Source organism: Mustela nivalis (assembly GCF_964662115.1).
Source record: "Mustela nivalis genome assembly, chromosome: 2".
Classification (NCBI taxonomy): Eukaryota; Metazoa; Chordata; class Mammalia; order Carnivora; family Mustelidae; genus Mustela; species Mustela nivalis.
Window position 1 is genome coordinate 157,270,929 of NC_139021.1, and position 16,796 is coordinate 157,287,724.

Sequence of the window (16,796 nt, forward strand, 5' to 3'; positions counted from 1 at the left end):
CGGAGTGAAAACTTGAAGAAGCTGTGTGGGTGATTCACGGCTCTGCCTTTGCAAAGGCCGGCCACACCGGCTGGTGAGGGAACTCGGCCTGGACACTACTGCCTCTTCTTGCCGCCGGAGTGGGACTCTGTGATGACTGTCACAGATCCTAGGTCCTTCCTAACCCATCCCCTGCCCCTGGGCAGCATGGAGGGATGGTGGATTTTTGTCACCAACTAGTGACCGCACACCGCCCCCCCTACCCCCGGGAACAGGAAGGAAGCATCTGTGTTAAGAGCTCAGGCTGGGGGCCAGACCGCTCTGATGGGGTCCTTCCTCTGTTCGTCCAAGCTCTGTGTGAGCCGGACAAGCCATTTAGCTTCTCTGTAAAACTGGGGTCATCACAGCACTTCCCATTTGGGACTGTTGTGAGGATTACACACGCGGATTCTTCTAAAGATCTTCGATCTGGCCCAGACACACCAAGCTCACTAAATGTGGCTATTCTTCTGATGTGGGGGGTACATTCCTGGGGAAGAGGAGTGTTCTTGGGCAGAATAAAAATGGTACTAATATTATTATTACTAGAGTGAGCCGGGGCTGCCCCAGATGGGGTCCAGCTCTGTTCGCACGATCTCCTGTAGGCCTGTGCCACTCGTCAGCCCTGGAGCCATGTGCAATTTTTGTTACAAACTCAAGTCCCGTAGAAGGCAAGGGTGATGTGAGGAGCTTGAGCGGGGCTAAGGGACAAAGAAAGGACTGAACTGTTTGTGCCCAAAAGGGGCAGGCAAGGGTGTAGACACCTGCAGGCATCAGAGGAAGGTAAGTTGGAAGAAAGAGGGATGGGGAGCCTGTGCCTGGCTAGCTTGGTGTGGCTCTGGGGCCAGTTCAGCACAGACCAGCAAATGTACTGGACTAGTAGGACTTGGCGCAGAAAGCCTAGATTCCTGGCCCAGGGGGAGGCTCTATTATTTGGGGGCAGATAATGCTGAGTTGGGTCAGTACTTGCCTGGACTCTGTATCTTTTAGCCTCATATTTCTCTCAACACAAGCACCATGGGGGCAGGAGACGTGATGCCCTTCATTGGACCTTGTCACCTTCCTCGTGGAAGGGACCCAGTGCTTGTCACATAGGAGGTTCTCGATGAATGCTTATTGAATGAATATTTGAATGAGTGAACGGATGCAAGGAGCTTGCTTTCCGGTGTAGCCACCCAAGAATTTAGCTAGATTTTTCAGAAGGTCCCTGTAAGTCCTGCTCTCATCCCATGCACTGGGCTCCTCCACCTGGCTGGAGGAAGACAGTGTGGGGACAGTAAACGTGTCATCTCTACTTAGCACTGTATGCCCAGAGCCTAGCTCAGTACCTGGCACATAGTAGCAGCTCAACTAATACTTGTTGAATGAATGACTCTCATCCAGAGTAAGCCTTCTTACCCTAGAGCTGGGGTATTGTAGCTGTGCTCTTGACAGCTGGGGGAATTTGGAGCTCCTCTCGGCTAACTCATCTGGCCCCCCCACCAAGCAGGGTATGGTGACACAAATATACCCTGTTATAAGAAACTCGCTGTTATTACTTTAGAAGGTATCTGAAGTTTGCTGCCATCCTGAATTTTCTCATGTCCTTGGCAGGCTGTCTCACGAGCGGTCCTGTCCCTTATTTCTCATGCTGTTGTGTGGAGCCTGTCAATGGACACTGTTATCTTGTCATTTAGCATTACATTTGGAACTATTGCCTCTGTGGGTTTTGGGTTTTACTTATCTTACTATCTTAGATCTACTTGTTCCTTTCGAGAAAGGCAGTAGCTTTCAGAATGACTAGGGAATAGGTTGAGCAGTGACAGCCCTGTCTGTTACCCCCTGACAAGATGGTGTGCTAGGAAAGGGCTCTTGCCTTGCCTGGGGACCAGATGGCTCTGTGACCTTGGGAAGATTGCTTCATCTCTCTGAGCCTCATCTCTGGGCCCATCCATGCCTTTATTCTACACGAGCACATAGGAGTGGGGCTGCCCAGAGGTGGAGCAGTTTTTAAGTTGTTATATGCTTTCCTGTGAAAATGTAGCTATTTTTATTTTGAGACTTTTCATTTAAGCTCCTGTTCTGAGTGTAAAAACAGTACTAGCTATGAGGAATTCATATTTCGTGATTTATTGGGAGTATTATTATTATATTAGAAAATGGTAGGTTTTTTGTTAAATATGTTTTTAAAATGCTTGCTCTGTTCTTAAATGTGATTTTATTACATCCTGGGGCAACTTTTTTTCCCCCATGAAGAATAGATCTGTGATTTATAACAAGCCTTCAGTACCGAGGCTGCTTGTGAAGATTTTCTACGGTGTTAACATCGTTCCCAAAGAGTCCCCTGGCTACAGAAGCTTCCTGGTTTCTAAGCATATTGCAGAGGAGACTAAGTTGCCAGATTCTTTCTAGAAATCAGGGTAACTTGAGACTAGCCATGTCTCTGTCCAGCCACACACTGAAGGGTCTGAGAAAGGAAAGGGCTTTAGGGATATGCCAGACCAAATCTCCTACTCTTTCGATTAAGAAAACTAAGGCCCAGTGTAGAAAAGTGACTTCCTCCAGGTAGAAGGCCTGGAATACTCCCTTCATAATCTGCCCCTTGCTCATCCTACATCCCTTGCCTGCTTCAAAGTCCAGCCCCCCAAATGTGAACACTGGTGCACATCCCCAAACGACTGTTCACACTCAGAGCAGATACTTCCCCCGTCTTGTGATTTGCTTTCCAAGTGCCCCGGGATGGAAGGACTACTGCTAATTCAACATTCCAGCCAGCATCTACTTGCCCCAGACACATTTTTTTTTTTTTTGCACCAGCTAGGCACTAAATATCCAGCAGAGAGTTTATTGGCATAATTTCTCCAGAAAGTGGCTGGAAGACTTAGCAAGTTCCAACTTTAACATTTTTATCAAGAGTCCCAAAGGGTCACCTTTTCCCCTCCCATCATGACCACCAACTCCAATAAGGTTTTCTCTACCACAATGAGTCAGGGTGCACAGAGCAGAAACAGCACAGGCCAAACCAGCAGGCACATGGTACATGAGTCAATCAACAGCAAGCAACCGCCTGGGAGCCATCTTTGTTAAGGGCAAAATAGGGTCCTTGTGACACTGGAGAATACAGAAAAGACAGGACTACCATGATTCTTCTGAAGAAGTGAGGGAGGGTAGATGGGGTAGGAGGGGAGACTTTCCTTTTCTCTTTTCCTCAGAAAACATCCATAGAAAGCCTTCACAAATAACTAAGATTACATAAATATCCGTAGCTCCCAAGCTTCCCTTTTCAAAGATGGCCACCCCTGGGTTCATTTCGAGGGAGCGCGCAACAAAATCTGCTGGGCGTGGAGAGAGAGACAGGCAGCGGGAGAGATTTAGTTTTCCACAAAGGTTTTTTTTTGTTTGTTTGTTTTTGTTTTTTTCTTTTTTCCTTTATTGATGGGATTTAAAGTGCATATAACTGAAGGCAAAGTCCAAGGCCTAGAGAGAGATAGGAGGCCCGAGAGAGAGGCTCAGAGATTCTAAAGGCAGCAGAAGGATACCCACCTAAAAAGGCCACTTGAGCTGCAAAAAGGATGGGAGAGAGAAAGAGAGAGAGAAAATGGGAAAAAGAGAAAGGGGGTTGGGGTGGGATGGGGGTGGGGGGAAGCATTTGGGAGGAAGAAGACAAACACCAGTTCAGAAATTCAGACAAAGATGAGTAGCAGGAGCTTGTTTCTATCCCTGGTAGGAGAAGACGGGCTGGCCTTACGGTACACACATTTGTTTTAGGGAACGTGAGAAGGGGAGGAAAAAGAGCAACTACTTCTGGGCAGGGCGCAGCACCCCAGGGACCCTTCAGATGGTGGGAGTGGTGGTGGTGGGCCTTCTCCAAACCTCTGCCGTGGTCTTCCCAAGAGACCCAGTAGGGGTCTAAGGAGACTCCAGCCAGCTAGGAGAAGTCAGGGCTGGGGACCTCGATCGGGCGCCTCCCCAGGGCTCCCCAGCGGAAGACCACTTGCTCGTGTCGCACTGGGCCGTGGCAGGGCCTCACTCACCCACACAGGCTGTGCCGTCCTCGTTGGGCTCGTAGCCCCGACTGCACCTCTTGTTGGTCCGGCACCTGTAGCTTCCGTACGTGTTCACGCACACGGGCTTGTCTCGAGGGCACACGAATGGGAACTGGATGCATTCATTGGTGTCTAGGAAGTGAGGGGAGTGGCTCACTGAGGAGGTGTGGGGCAGTGGGACCTCGCTCAGCCTCTGTCGCCCCACCTATTCTGTGACCTTGGGCATGTCCTTCTCTCTAGGCCTCAACGTCCTCACTTTAGTCCTTTTGGCTGACTTGTTCTCTACCTGACCTCTACATGTTGGGGGTGTCAGGCTTCCTCCCAGATCTTCTCTCCACCACACTTTCTGTGGGTGGTGTCTTCATACATGGATGAGTCCAGATTCCTGTCTCCAGCCCCCAACCCATCTCTGGGGCTCCAGACTCGTGAATCTCATGTGCTTCTCACACTCCGTAGGTCCAAAATGGAACTCTAGGTCCCGCAGCCTTCAAACTTCTCCTGCCCACGGCCCCATCTCGCCTAAAGCAGTCACACCCTTGTCACCCACTCTGCTGCTTGAGCATGGATAGGAGTGATTCCTAGTTCCTCCTCTTCCCTGACCTCTGTAGGCAATTTCATAACCGATCCTGCCACTCTGCCCCCTCTGTACCCGTCTGTCGGTCCAGCTCCTCCTCTGCTGCAGTCTATCCCCAGCCCGTACTGCGTGCTGCCCAGAGGGCCTCCGCCACCTCTGGACCCGTGCCCTGGCTGCCGCATTTCCCTCCAATCCAATCTGCAGTCCATCTTCTGAAAATGTGAATGACCCCACGCCACTCTCCTGCTTAACTGCAAAGGGCCCTAGGAACAAATTCTGGACACCTCGCCACCCTCCCTGACTTAGCACTTGGCTCCTTCCCATTCCTTTCATGCAGCAGGCCCCATTCCTGCCTCGGGTGCTTTGCTTCTGCTCAAGCTCAGCTCTTTCTGGGGCTGGACCTTTTCATCCTTCGGGTCTCAACTCAAAGGTCTTCTCCCTGACCACTCTTTCTAAAACATTACCCAGAGACACCTTTGGAAGGGTTCTTAGCCCATCTCCTCCGGCTGCCCAGTCACAGGTATGTGGTTCCCCTCACTAGAATAAATGTCTCCGCAGGGCTGGAGCTTAAGGCCTGCATCCCCAGCACCGTGCATGGCACATAAACGTCTGCTGGGTGACAAGAAGGAAGAGGTGGCCTGAAGGGTGACCTCACAGGGTCCTGCCGGTGCTCATGCCAGATGCTGGAATTTCTGTGTCCATGCACCATCTGTTTAGAGACACTGGGGTGGGGACACGGAGAGTAGAGGGGACATATTTCCTCCCAGGCCACCCTTAGAGCTGTCCTCCTCCACTTTCTCACCTGTGGTCCTTTGCCCACGTGGCACTTTCCACCTGAACGCTTTCTCCCCTCTCCCTGCCTGGCAACCGCCTCCCCCGACCCCAGCAGCCAGTTCTCAGCTTAGTTCTCTTAGTTCTCTTGTTTCCTCTGGGGCACCTTCTCCAGCCCTCTCTAGCTGGTGCAGGGCCCCGCCTCTGGGCGCCCACACCCTCCCCTCCCCCATCCTGCCCCGCTCACACTGTGGGGTCATTGCTGTTCACCCCTGTGCCTCTCCCACAGGCTCTAAGCTCCAGGGGGAGCAGGGACTATGTCTGTCTTGTTGATTCTTAGGTCTCAGTAGCAAACCTGCTGGCTTGGGATTTGGGAGCACATGCACAGTAGGTGCTTATGGGTCCCCTCCCTGGGCCCAACTTTTTCCCAAGCTCAGGGCAGGAAGCACTCACAGTTCCCAGAACCGCAGTGATTCTGCCTGCCGGCAGCAAACATCACTGCCCTCTGGGGAGCCATCTTGGTTTCTGGAGCCCCTGAGGCAAACAACACCTTTCCCTCCCCACCTGTCTCCTCTGGTCTGCAGTCTGAGCTTGGCCAGGGCTCAGGCTAGCATTCCCCAAGGAGATTCTGGCTTCTGCCCCATGCCCTGGTGCCCGCAGGCAACTCACCCAGGCAATGGCCGTTTTCCTGCTGCGAGAATCCTTGGCCGCACTGCAGCGTGGGCAGAAGCAGAGACACAAGTGAGTGAAGAAGAGCCCACCTCAGTTTCCCTCCTCATCACAGCCGCAGAGCGGCCGTCACCTGGACCCTAGAACGAGGGGTGCTCGTAGCTCCGGGCCTGGGGGCAGCCCCTCCCTGCCAGGACCCCTTCCCTTGCACTGAGAATAGGAGGCTGGGGGATGGCCGAGAGCACATTCTGTTCAGACTCCTGCTCATCTCACTCCTGTGGGGTGCGTGTGTCTGAGCCGGGACGCCTCACAGAACCTGGCCCTCTTCAGTGACCAGGCCCTGCCCAAACTGCATACGGAGGGATCACCATGGAGCCTGCCCTTTGCTGAGATTTCCACCATCCTAGGGGCAAAGTCTGCAAATTTCGGGGAGTCCAGCTGCTACCCATAGAGCTGCAGGGTGGGGCGGGGTGGAAGTGGGGTGCTGCTTTTCTGGCTCTGAGGCCCGGACGCCTTTGCTCACCTCCAGTGGGGCTGGGTCCTGAGGTCTGTCCTCATCCCGGGGGTAGGGGACCTCCAGCACGGAGTTCATCTCCTCGCTGGCCACATTCCGGCTCGTCATCTTGCCATCCGGCCACGTCACCTCCACACTGCTGGCTTCGTCCTTCCCTGCCGGACAGAAGATAGAACTGAATTTTACATTCTATTTCATGTTAATTAATTTATATTTCCATAGCCACACATGGCTAGTGGCTACCATACGGGACGATGCAGCTCTAGAGCTTACTTTCCAGTGGACAGGCCAATCAGCATGAAGCTCTTTTGCGGGGGGGTGGGGTGGGGAGGTAAAGCCTGGTGGTGGTAAGCAGGTTGACTTTGCAGTCGTGTGTTCAAATCTTGATTGTACCATTTTCCTGCTCCATTGGAAAGAACGTGGTGAGGGCTGGGCATCTGGGGGACCTGGGGCCAAATTCCAGCCGTGCCGCTGACTTGTTATATAATCTTGGGCATGTCGCTATATTTATATACTTAAATTATTTACAATTATAGCCTGCTAGGGGCCACACTTTCTTCTGCCATTGGGAATGGGCCTGCTTCCAGGAAGCGTCCACAATGGTGGGGATAGACAGGCAAAAAGAGGAACATAAATAACGTCAGATCCTGAGAAGTTCTGTGAAGAAAACAAAAGTAGAACAAGAGGGTAAAGAGGAACTGGGGGTTGGCTGGGGGCCTTTTCTAGTGCAGGGTGATCAAGGGTGATTTCAGGGAGCAGGCCCTTGAGCTGAGCTCTGAATGAAAGCCGGGGTGATAAAGAACGGGACCGTGGAAGGCCCAGGGGAAGCCCCAATCTGCAGAGCTGAGATGTTTACAGCAGCTAATGGCGAAGCGCAGAGAACATTCATGGAGAATCCGCCTGCACACACCCTTCAAGCGATGTGCTACCTTGGGGGTAGAAAGTAGCTTGGGCAGATCTGTCCGGTGTTTAGGCCGTGTCTGAGCTGGCTGCAGGCCCCTGCTTAAGGCATTGGGACGGTCACTGCGGCAAAGTGAGGCTAATGGTTATGAACTAGGGTGGGCGGGAGGAGGGGACTGGGCCTCACCTGTGGGGAGAAGCTCTTCTCCGAGTCGGTCACCCTGGGAAAGAGGGCAGTGCTCAGCCCAGGATGGAGAGAGGGTGTGGCCCCCTCGATGTCCCCCACCAGGGATGGCCAGATGTGGGCCTAGTGCTCAGGGGTCCACAAACCCAATCAGCTGTGGGCTGAATCAACAATACGTCACCCACGTGTTTGTGCTACTTTCCCTGTAATGTATGCAGATACTCTTAGAAAAACAAGGGGAACCAGAACATGTCACTGAATTTCTAGCAGCTCCGGGCCCTTATTGTCCACCAGTGGATTTTACCAGGATAGCTACTATGGGGGCGGAGGGTAGTCGGTGACACATTTTCATGTATAAAAGGAATTCCTGCATTTTAGAAAATGTTGGCAGCCACAGCCAGACTTTAAGGGGAATGTGCGTGTAGACTTCTCTGTGTAGAGGGGCCCCCTTGGGATGGGAGGCCGGGAAGGCCTGGCACGGAGGGTCCCAGAGGCCCCTTCCTCCCGGAGTCCTAGCACACCACTCTGGGGCTTCCAGAGGAAGCTGCCCCTTCCGGGCCACATCACCCAGTGTCAGGGTTCTCCCTGCGCTGACCTCCCCTTTGCCTTGCTGCTGCTGCTGTGTTGTGTGTTAATGAGGCTGGTGACCTGCTCCCACGCTCGAAGGTGTCAGGGGTGGGCAGCCCCTGCCTCCGAGGGCACTTGGGGCCGCGGCTCCGGGAGAGACTCCTGGAGCAGACCCAGAAACCAGAAACAATTTCTCCTAACCCTCTCTTCTTCTGCTCCCTCCTTCTAAAATTCCTTTTGGAGGAGGGGGTGGACACGGGATCAGGGGGTATCACCTATAGGTTTTTTCTGTTTTGAAATAGTTGCTTGAAGTTAAAGGCACCTGGCGTTTTCAGGTTGAACAAATTATGCCCAAATTAAGTGGCATATATAAAAAGTAAACATGTTTCCATTAAAGAAAGGAGACAAAGAACAGCAAATGTTTCTCACCTAAGCCAAGAGAACAGTTACACGAATACATTTTCCAGACTGACTGAAGTGCTGAAATAACTCAGAAGAGTCACCGAATATTCATAGACAATTGCAAATTTACATTCTGTGTTTGCAGCACGTCCTTCGGAGTCCTGCTGCCTCCCTTCCTCCAAACCCAGGGAGGGGCTGGGACTCTAAGATAAGTAAGCCAAGGAGGAGGCGTCTCAGTAGGACTCCCTCCTCCACTGCCAAGTGTTCTGCTGACTCGGGCACCCTCTCTGGGTCCTCAGTTTCTTTATCTGTAAGATGGGCATGCAGCCGACAGCTCTAGCACTCCTGGGGAGGACAGTCCTTCACAATGTGAGCCCCTCCCCGGCCGACTGTCCCCTTGGCATCCCCAACACCATCATCTCTTAGACATGGAGTCACCCTGTAGTTCCCAAAGCACCCTCATTGACTGGCAATAATACTGGAGAATGTGTCCCCCAAACTGTACCCGCTGATCTCCGTGTTAGCACCAGATCCTCTTGGCAGCACCATGCGGAAGGTACTAGATCTCTCATTTCCATTTCAGCGACAAAGGGGCTCAGACCTGGGGAGGTGATGTAAATGGCTCATAGTTCCCCAGCTACGGACATCTGACCCCAAAACCCGGATCTGCTTTGCCCTTGTTCTGCTCACTCCACCCTCATGCCCCCAACAGACCTAGCATCCAGGATCTGGGATTTAGCAGGCTCCCACCAGAAGGAGCCGCATCCCATAGGGGCAGGGAACCTAGTGATTATGTTAAACTGGGAGCATGAAGCCATAGCGTTGGTGCCACTTGGTCAGAGAGGCAGGTGTTAAAAGTCACTTCATTTGGGTGTTGCGGGAGGAGTAGGAGTCTGTGAGGCAGAGAAGGGAAGGAAGGAGCGGGTCAGGCAAAGGGTCCGGCATGGTACAGAGGTGTGAAAAGGTCATGTGTATTTGAAGATCAGGGAGAAGTTCAAGGTGGGGAAGCAGAGCATGCGAGTGTGAATTAGGCAGGGGTGGGAGTGGGGAGGAGACAGGGACGGACTTCTGTGCCTTCACATGTGAGGCTTATCTGAATCCTCCTGACTGCCCTGAGAGGTGGGTGTTCTAGCCACATTCTGCAGGTGTAGACATTGGCAAGAAGTGACTTGCAGGTGTCTGAGTGAGGCCTGGAGCCCAGGTTCCTGTCCCCAAGCTTGGCTGTTCTTTCTCAAGTCTCCAGACGTCTCAGGTCTTTTCAGGCACCGCACAAGGGCAGTGTGGAAGCTGTCTGTCTGCTGGGGCTGTGAGTCAGGGAGTGGAGGAGGCCCCATTCACCAGTGCAGCTCGGAGGCCAAGAGCAGCAGGGAGTCACCTCCGGCAGCTTTTAAAGGACAAAGGCCAAAGAGGCACAGAGAATTGCGCTTTTCAGAAGTACCAGCAAAACAGATGGTGGGAATACAGTTGGTGGAATATTTTTGCACTTCAATAAAGCAATTTTTATGTGGGCCACTGAATTTTCCTTCCATAAATGAGCACCAGCAGGCTTGGAGGCTGCTCTGAGTCACTTGCAAACAATTAAAGGAAGGTGCTGTAGTATGTGGTGGGGATACGGGCGTGCCATCACTGCTTGGGGTGAGCTGGCCGGTGAGGAGCCCCCAATGGGGCTGGCAGGGGCAAGCAAGTCGGTGGCGGGTGCTTGTTTTTACTCTCTGGGTTTGGTTGAGTGACCTCAGCCCTCTGCAAAGCGGGAAATGGAGAGCCAGGGTGTGGGATACGTAGGGAGGGGGCATGGGGCGTGGTGGGGAAGCAAGGATGCGGGTTCAGAGCAACCAGCATGCAGTGGGGACCCCACAGGGGCCGTGAGCAGAAATGCTTTTTTATGAGCCTGGCTGCCCATCTGCACCAGAAGGAGCCGGCAAAGGCCAGGGTGGGCCACAGCAGGGGTGGGACAAGGCCAGGAGCACTGTGGAGCAGGGGTGGGGAGGGTGGTGGCAGACGCCGCTTGTACGGGTGAAGATGAGGGCATTCTGCATGGCCGAGTGGGCCCTTTGGGAACCCCAGAGAATGAAACATGTGCCCAGTGAGGTCCCTGAGTTTTTACTGTAGGTACAAGGCAGCCCAGACCCTCGGGAGTGAGGCAAGCACATGAGGGGCGGAGAAGCTCGTCCTCTGACCCGGGCTCCATGCAGAGATGAGCAGGACATGCACATGCCCAGGACACAGGTTGCCGCGGGGCACTGGTGCACAGCCGCCCACGTGTCTGTGTCCAGTTCTCCCACCACCCATTGCTGCGAAGCCAGCGGGAGGCCGGGGATGAGTCTCAAAGGGAGGAAGGGAGTATGGTCAGCTGGGGTGAGCGGGAGCATCGTGAGGGCTGGAAGGGCGGCTGTCTTCCCTCCAGAGACCCCCGGCTCCCTGCACAGCCGTGTGCCCCACAGCTGTGGCTCAGTCATTTGGAACGACTAGGCAGGCCTTTCTTGTATTCATGGGCTGGACATGCCCCGAGCATGTCACCCTGAGTGCCACGAAATAAACTGGTCAGGACCAGAAACCATCGAACTGTCCGTTGGGAGGAGACTTGCTCAATGAATGATGAGTGCACCACCCAGTGAACTATCTGGCAGCACCCGAGGGAAACAAAGGAGGGGTCCCATGTGCAGAACGGCATCCTGGTTATATTGTTGAGGGGGGCGGGAAGCAAGTTTGGAAATAACGGGAAGAACATAATCATTTTCATTGGAAACAAATCCCCGAGGAGTACTTACCTGTAACTGTGCTCCCGTGCATCTTGCATGTAATAAAGTTATATCCCGGAGCATGGGCGTGGGAGCAGGCCACCCCCGCACCTCCCCTCCACACTCCTGACCCCCTTTACCCTGTTCTGCATTTCCTTTTCAGTAGCGCTTAACATCTTATAACCTTTTATATATTTATGCAGTCGTTATGTTTATTACATAGTGTATGCTTCCACTAGTTCCACTAGAAGGTAAGATCAACCATGGCAAGGATCTGTGTCTCATTAGGGTTCAGCATATAGTACGTGCTCAGTAAATGCGTGTTGATTAAATGAATCAAATGGTACTGGGAGAGGGTAAAGGGAGAAACATTTGCTTTTCACTTAATATTCAAAAGATAATGGTGAGATCAGAGGTTCTTTTTCCTTTCTTTGTAATGATGTTATACTTTCTAATTGTCCTATAATCAATATGTGTTATTCCTACAATCAGCAAAACCATTAAATCCTTCTAAGAACATTTGCAAGCACTGGTCTCCCTGGAAGGCCCCTGGTGGCCCTACCCCAGCCCAGCATAGCCTGACTTCAGCTTGCCCTGCAGGGCTGAACAAACCCCTCTGATCTGCTTGTCCCCTTTAGCCTGGCTCTTGGCTACCCTCTCTAGGCTCCGTTCTGACCAGACCATTTGGTTATGTGGGCACCTGAATACACTCCCATCTCTGGGCCTTTGTTCAAGCCAGGCTAGCCCCTAGGATGCTCTCTTCTGCAACCCTCTGTGCCTTCTAAATCCCTACCATCCAGCTAGAGCCCATACTAAGCCCATGTCCTTGGGAAAGCAGGACTATTTCTCCTGTGTTTGTCCTCACGCAGCCCCTGGGCCAATGTGATGGTGCGTCCAGATCTGCCTTGCCCCGGAGTTTCTGTGTCCATCTGCCGTTTTCAGACTATGAGCCTGGAGGGCAGGGAGTATCTCTTCTTTGTCCCATTCATCTCTTTCCCACATCTCTCTGCATCTCATGGTTTCACTAGTGCCCTGTCTGCCTGTGTGCCCCATCCTCTCTCTTTCTTTAACCTTTCCTTTTGTCTGGCCTTTCCTCGTGGCTCCCTCTCTTCCCACCCCATTGGCGGCCCCTCAATCAATCAGGAAGGCTTGCGCTATGCTGGATCCATGAAGGAGACCCTCCTGGGTTGGGGACCTTGGAGCTGCAGGGATGGAGCCCACCTGCTCCTCGCTGTGTCCCTTTTCCTGGTTCTGCTGCCAGCTCAGCCGCCTCCGGGAGTCTCACTGCCAGGCCCAGGGCTGACCTACAGGGACCAGTCCCTAAGAGCAGCCTTCCTTCTGTGACTCTCTGGGAGTGGATCCTGGCATCGGAGAGGAGCTTCCAGGGGGACTCATGGAGCAGTCTGAGCTGGAGTTCAGAGCCAGAACAAATCCCCTGGCCTTGCAAGATATCGAGGATTGGCAGTCTGGAGGGGCTCCCAACCAGGGCAGCATCTCTAACTTGTCCTGACACTGTTATGTGGAACCTCAATTTCCTTGTCTATACAGTGGGGTGGGAGCTGCTGTCCAGCTGGATACTGGGTGAACATCCCACCTGCAGCTGTTTCCCTGGTGATTGGATGGCCTTGCATGGGTCGCTTGGTAACTGAGGGGACATGGATGTCCAGGAAGAAAGAGGCAAAGCAGGAGAACCTTGGCTGGGTCCATGCAGAGCAGCTCTGGGAGGTCAAGCTCTTAAGTTATGGTGGTCAGTGGTGACCAAGGAGTCAGGATCCAAATCCGGCCCTCTCTACTTTCTGGAGATGGGATTTGGGGCCGGTTACTTAGCCCGAGCCTCAGTTTTCTGACCCGTGTAAAGGGGTTATGATTTATTGCATTGCGGTAAGAACTGCGTGAAGTTTCTTGTGTGGAGTCCATTAGCCCAGAGCCTGGCACACGCTAAGCGCTCAAGGACAGTCAGCTACGGTGTTTGGCGAGAGAGGACTAGGTATTCAAGTCATCTTGTACTGGGCCAGTGTAGCAAATGGCTACTGTAAAAGTGACAAATGCTTCAACAGGGAGCTGACCCATCCGGGGCGAAACAGCTCAAAAACATGCTCATAGAACCAGGCCCTGGGTCCCCTAAAACTTTATGCTTCTTTTCCAGACTGCATAAATATGTGTTCCTATAAAAGTAGGAACACACACACAAAACATATGGAAGGAAATAAAAAATCACACTGCCGGGTGGGTCTGAATTTGAACATCAGCTCTGCCACCCATTGATCACGTGACCTTGGCAGGTTTCTTACTTGCTGTGATCTTCAGTTTTCCCATCTGTAAAATGGGGACAAGTAATGCCCATCTCTCAAGGGGGGTTGCAAGCATGAAAGGACATAGTAAGGGCAAAGTTCCTCCTGGAACGTCTGAGTTACTAAGTCAGTCCAGCTACTCAGAATCACTGTTCCTGCTTCCTGCTTTTTCCATTGTCTATATGATGTATAATATAATAATGTGTATATTAGTATATACATGTATATTAACTTCAGACCATGTTGCCTACTCTTCCAATGTTAATATTATATCTCCCCAGGGGCTGCTAACACATGGGAGAGGGTGTCTGACTTGGAGCCCATGTATATTCGACTCAGATGCTTTCTTAACTGTTGTGTTTTAATAAAGTCGCTCTTGGCTCCTCCACACTTTTTCCAGGATTGCCCCTCTTCCTAAGAAGGCTTGTTAGACATTCCTACCCTCCCACACTATTCCCTCCCCAATGCATTTCTTTAAAAACGTTTGATGTTGAAATAATTCTAGATTCTTAGGAAGTTGCAAAATAGTACAGAAAGGCCCTGCGTACCTTTCCCCCAGTTGCCCTCAAAGGTTAGAGCTGTGCCCCTGTAGCGTGATACCAAAACTGGGAAATTCACATTGGTACCATGTGTAGTTTTATGTCATTTTATCACATGCATGGATTTGTCTAACAACCATCACCAAAATCAAGACATAGGACTGCTCTATCACCCCAGAAACCTCCCTCAGGTTGTCCCTTTATGTGGCCTTCCCCACCCCTGGCAACCACTGTTCTATTTTCTGTCTCTAATTAAAAAAAAAAAAATTAAGACTTTATTTATTTATTTGAGAGGGGGAGAGAGAGCATGAGAATGGGGAGGGTCAGAGGGAGAGGGAGAAGCAGACTCTCCACTGAGCAGAGAGCCCGAAGCGGGGCTCGATCTCGGACTCTGGATTGTGACCAGGATCGTGACCTGAGCTGAAGGCAGGCGTTTAACCAACGGAGCCTTCCAGGCGCTCCTTTGTCTCTGTAATTTCATCATTTTGAGAATATTATATAAATGGAATCAACAGTATGGGCCTACTTTATGAGATGGGCCTTCCCCCCCACTCCCTGTGATGCCCCGGAGAGCTATTCAAGCTGCTACATATATCAGGAGTTCCTCCTCCTCATTGCTGAGTAACATTCCTGGTGCGGATGGACGGTTTGTTGAACCATAACGTATTACGCGGCGCCCCCCGGGTGCTTCCAGTCTGGGCGGCTGCCGACAAAGTTACTGGAAAAATCTTGCATAGATTTTTATGTGACAGAAGTTTCTGTTCACCTGGGATAAATACCCCAGAGTACAGTGGCTGGGTCTTATAGTAGTCGTGGGTTTGGTTTTTTCTTTTTAAAGAAACCGCCAAACTGTTTTGCAGAGTGGCTGTACCATGTTGCTTTCCCACCAGAAATGCACCGGCGAGTGCATTTCTTCGCACCCTCACCGGCATGTGGTGTTATCGCTATTTTTGGTAGCTGTTCTGATAGGTGTGTGGCGATGGCTCATGCATATGACAGGTGTACGGGATCATTGTACATGTGCTCTCTTAAGCCTATAAACACAGAGTACGATTTGCTTGCTTCCCTTCTCCAGACAGGAACCAATTTTCACCCCCCTGGGGGTGATCACACCGCTGCCAAGAATGCAGGGGTTCTCTAAGCCTTCCAGCTAAGGGAAGGCACCAGCGGTTTGGGGAGGCTTTAATCACTAAGCCGGTCCCAAGAGGCCAAGTCCACAGCTGGTGTGGACGAGTCTGCAGGGCAATGTTCGAACAAGGCCCCAGTCTTGGACTCGGGGATGATTAAATACTCTGACCCGAAGGTGAACGAATTCAACAGAGGACAGCAGTGGGAATCCAAGCAAAGGGCAGAGCATGGAAACCTCCCTCTGGAGTTCAGGTTCATTTTGGAGCAGGGTTGCCTGCATGGCTGGTATCTGCTGCAGCCGTCACTGGACCTGGATGTACCATACACTGGCAGCCCTCCGTTCCCGAGCATGCTTTAGGACAACACTTTTAGGAGCCCACCACCATCTGGGCGCGACAGCCCATTGCCTACCCCGTCCCCTGCTCTGACTCACCTAAGCCAAAGTGTGCCACGGGCTCCATCTCACACAGGTAGCCCGAACCCCCGTCGATAATCCTCAGGTGGGCCCCGCTCTTCTTGGTGTAGAGCACAACCTTAGCTCCCCGGGCGAAGGCCCCGAACCGGGTCCGAGGTACTACTCGAAGCCAGTTGTTGTTGAAGCCCTGCAGGTAGGGAGGAAGGCAGGTGAGTATCAGGGGGTGGGGGGCAGGAGGGGCAGGGAGGGAAGGAAGGGGGAGCAGACAGAAGAGAGAAGGAAGGTGAACGAGGCACAAGTTTGGAAAGAGAGGAACTGGAAGAATGAGGGAAAAGCCAAGAGGCTCAGGAAAAGCAGTTTTTGGAGAAGTGCCAGTGGACAGTGGAGGGGCCAAGAGCTTCTCCCACGAGGCAGCCCTTCTTGGAGGCTTACTGTGTGTGGCTGTGATTTATTTCCAGGGTTTCTATTTCCCACCATGCCAGGCAAGCAAGTATCCCCGGAGATAGACCACCTTAGACCCAGAGGAGCACACGGGGTCGCACTCCATGGGCCCTGGGGCGCATGCGCACCTGGTTCCCCCGGAAGACAGACAGCGGCTGAGCCATGGACTCCCCGTGGGACAAGATGAGGTCCAGCATCCCGTCTCCATCGAAGTCTGTCACCACACCCCCTGTAACAAGGCAGATTTCACTCTGGCCATCAGCCAGGAGACCCAAGAGGGAGAGGGGCTCCCGACCACTGCCCAGTCGTGCACATGCCCCCCTGGGGGGAGGGGGGAAGCCGAGAGCACAGCATTGGGGCAGGAAGCGGGGCGGGGGGCAGGGAGCCTCTCTCCTCAGATTTCTCACAGCCGGCTTGTGACAGGAGATCATGAAAGGGGCTCCCTTTCCTTTCCCTGAACTTCGCATGGAGACAGTGGGTGCCAACTGCTCAGACCATAAGGACTTCTTCCTCATCTATCACACACGCCTTTTACTTTTGTAACTGTTGTCCATAAGTCATGTCTGCACATTCATGGGCTCCTGTGGGTCCTCACTACCACACACAGAGGTAAGGAGGGC

At 52.5% G+C, this 16,796-nt stretch overlaps 1 protein-coding gene across 6 annotated transcripts in view; it reads right to left on the reverse strand.

Moving 5' to 3' along the window:
• CRTAC1 (cartilage acidic protein 1) overlaps nt 1–16,796 on the reverse strand; it is a 147,266-nt gene that overhangs the window by 11,080 nt on the left and 119,390 nt on the right. For 3 of the 6 annotated variants that reach the window (XM_082722158.1, XM_082722155.1, XM_082722156.1), the window contains exons 10-15: nt 16,305–16,405; nt 15,754–15,922; nt 6,581–6,726; nt 6,058–6,100; nt 4,032–4,175; nt 3,541–3,558 (exon numbers count right to left, since the gene is read on the reverse strand). In XM_082722158.1, coding sequence (XP_082578284.1) covers nt 3,541–3,558; nt 4,032–4,175; nt 6,058–6,100; nt 6,581–6,726; nt 15,754–15,922; nt 16,305–16,405 — 621 coding nt within the window. Of the gene's footprint in view, nt 1–2,826; nt 3,109–3,540; nt 3,559–4,031; nt 4,176–6,057; nt 6,101–6,580; nt 6,727–15,753; nt 15,923–16,304; nt 16,406–16,796 lie in introns of those variants that run through there. The other 3 variants (XM_082722159.1, XM_082722160.1, XM_082722157.1) reach the window with 3 other exon arrangements.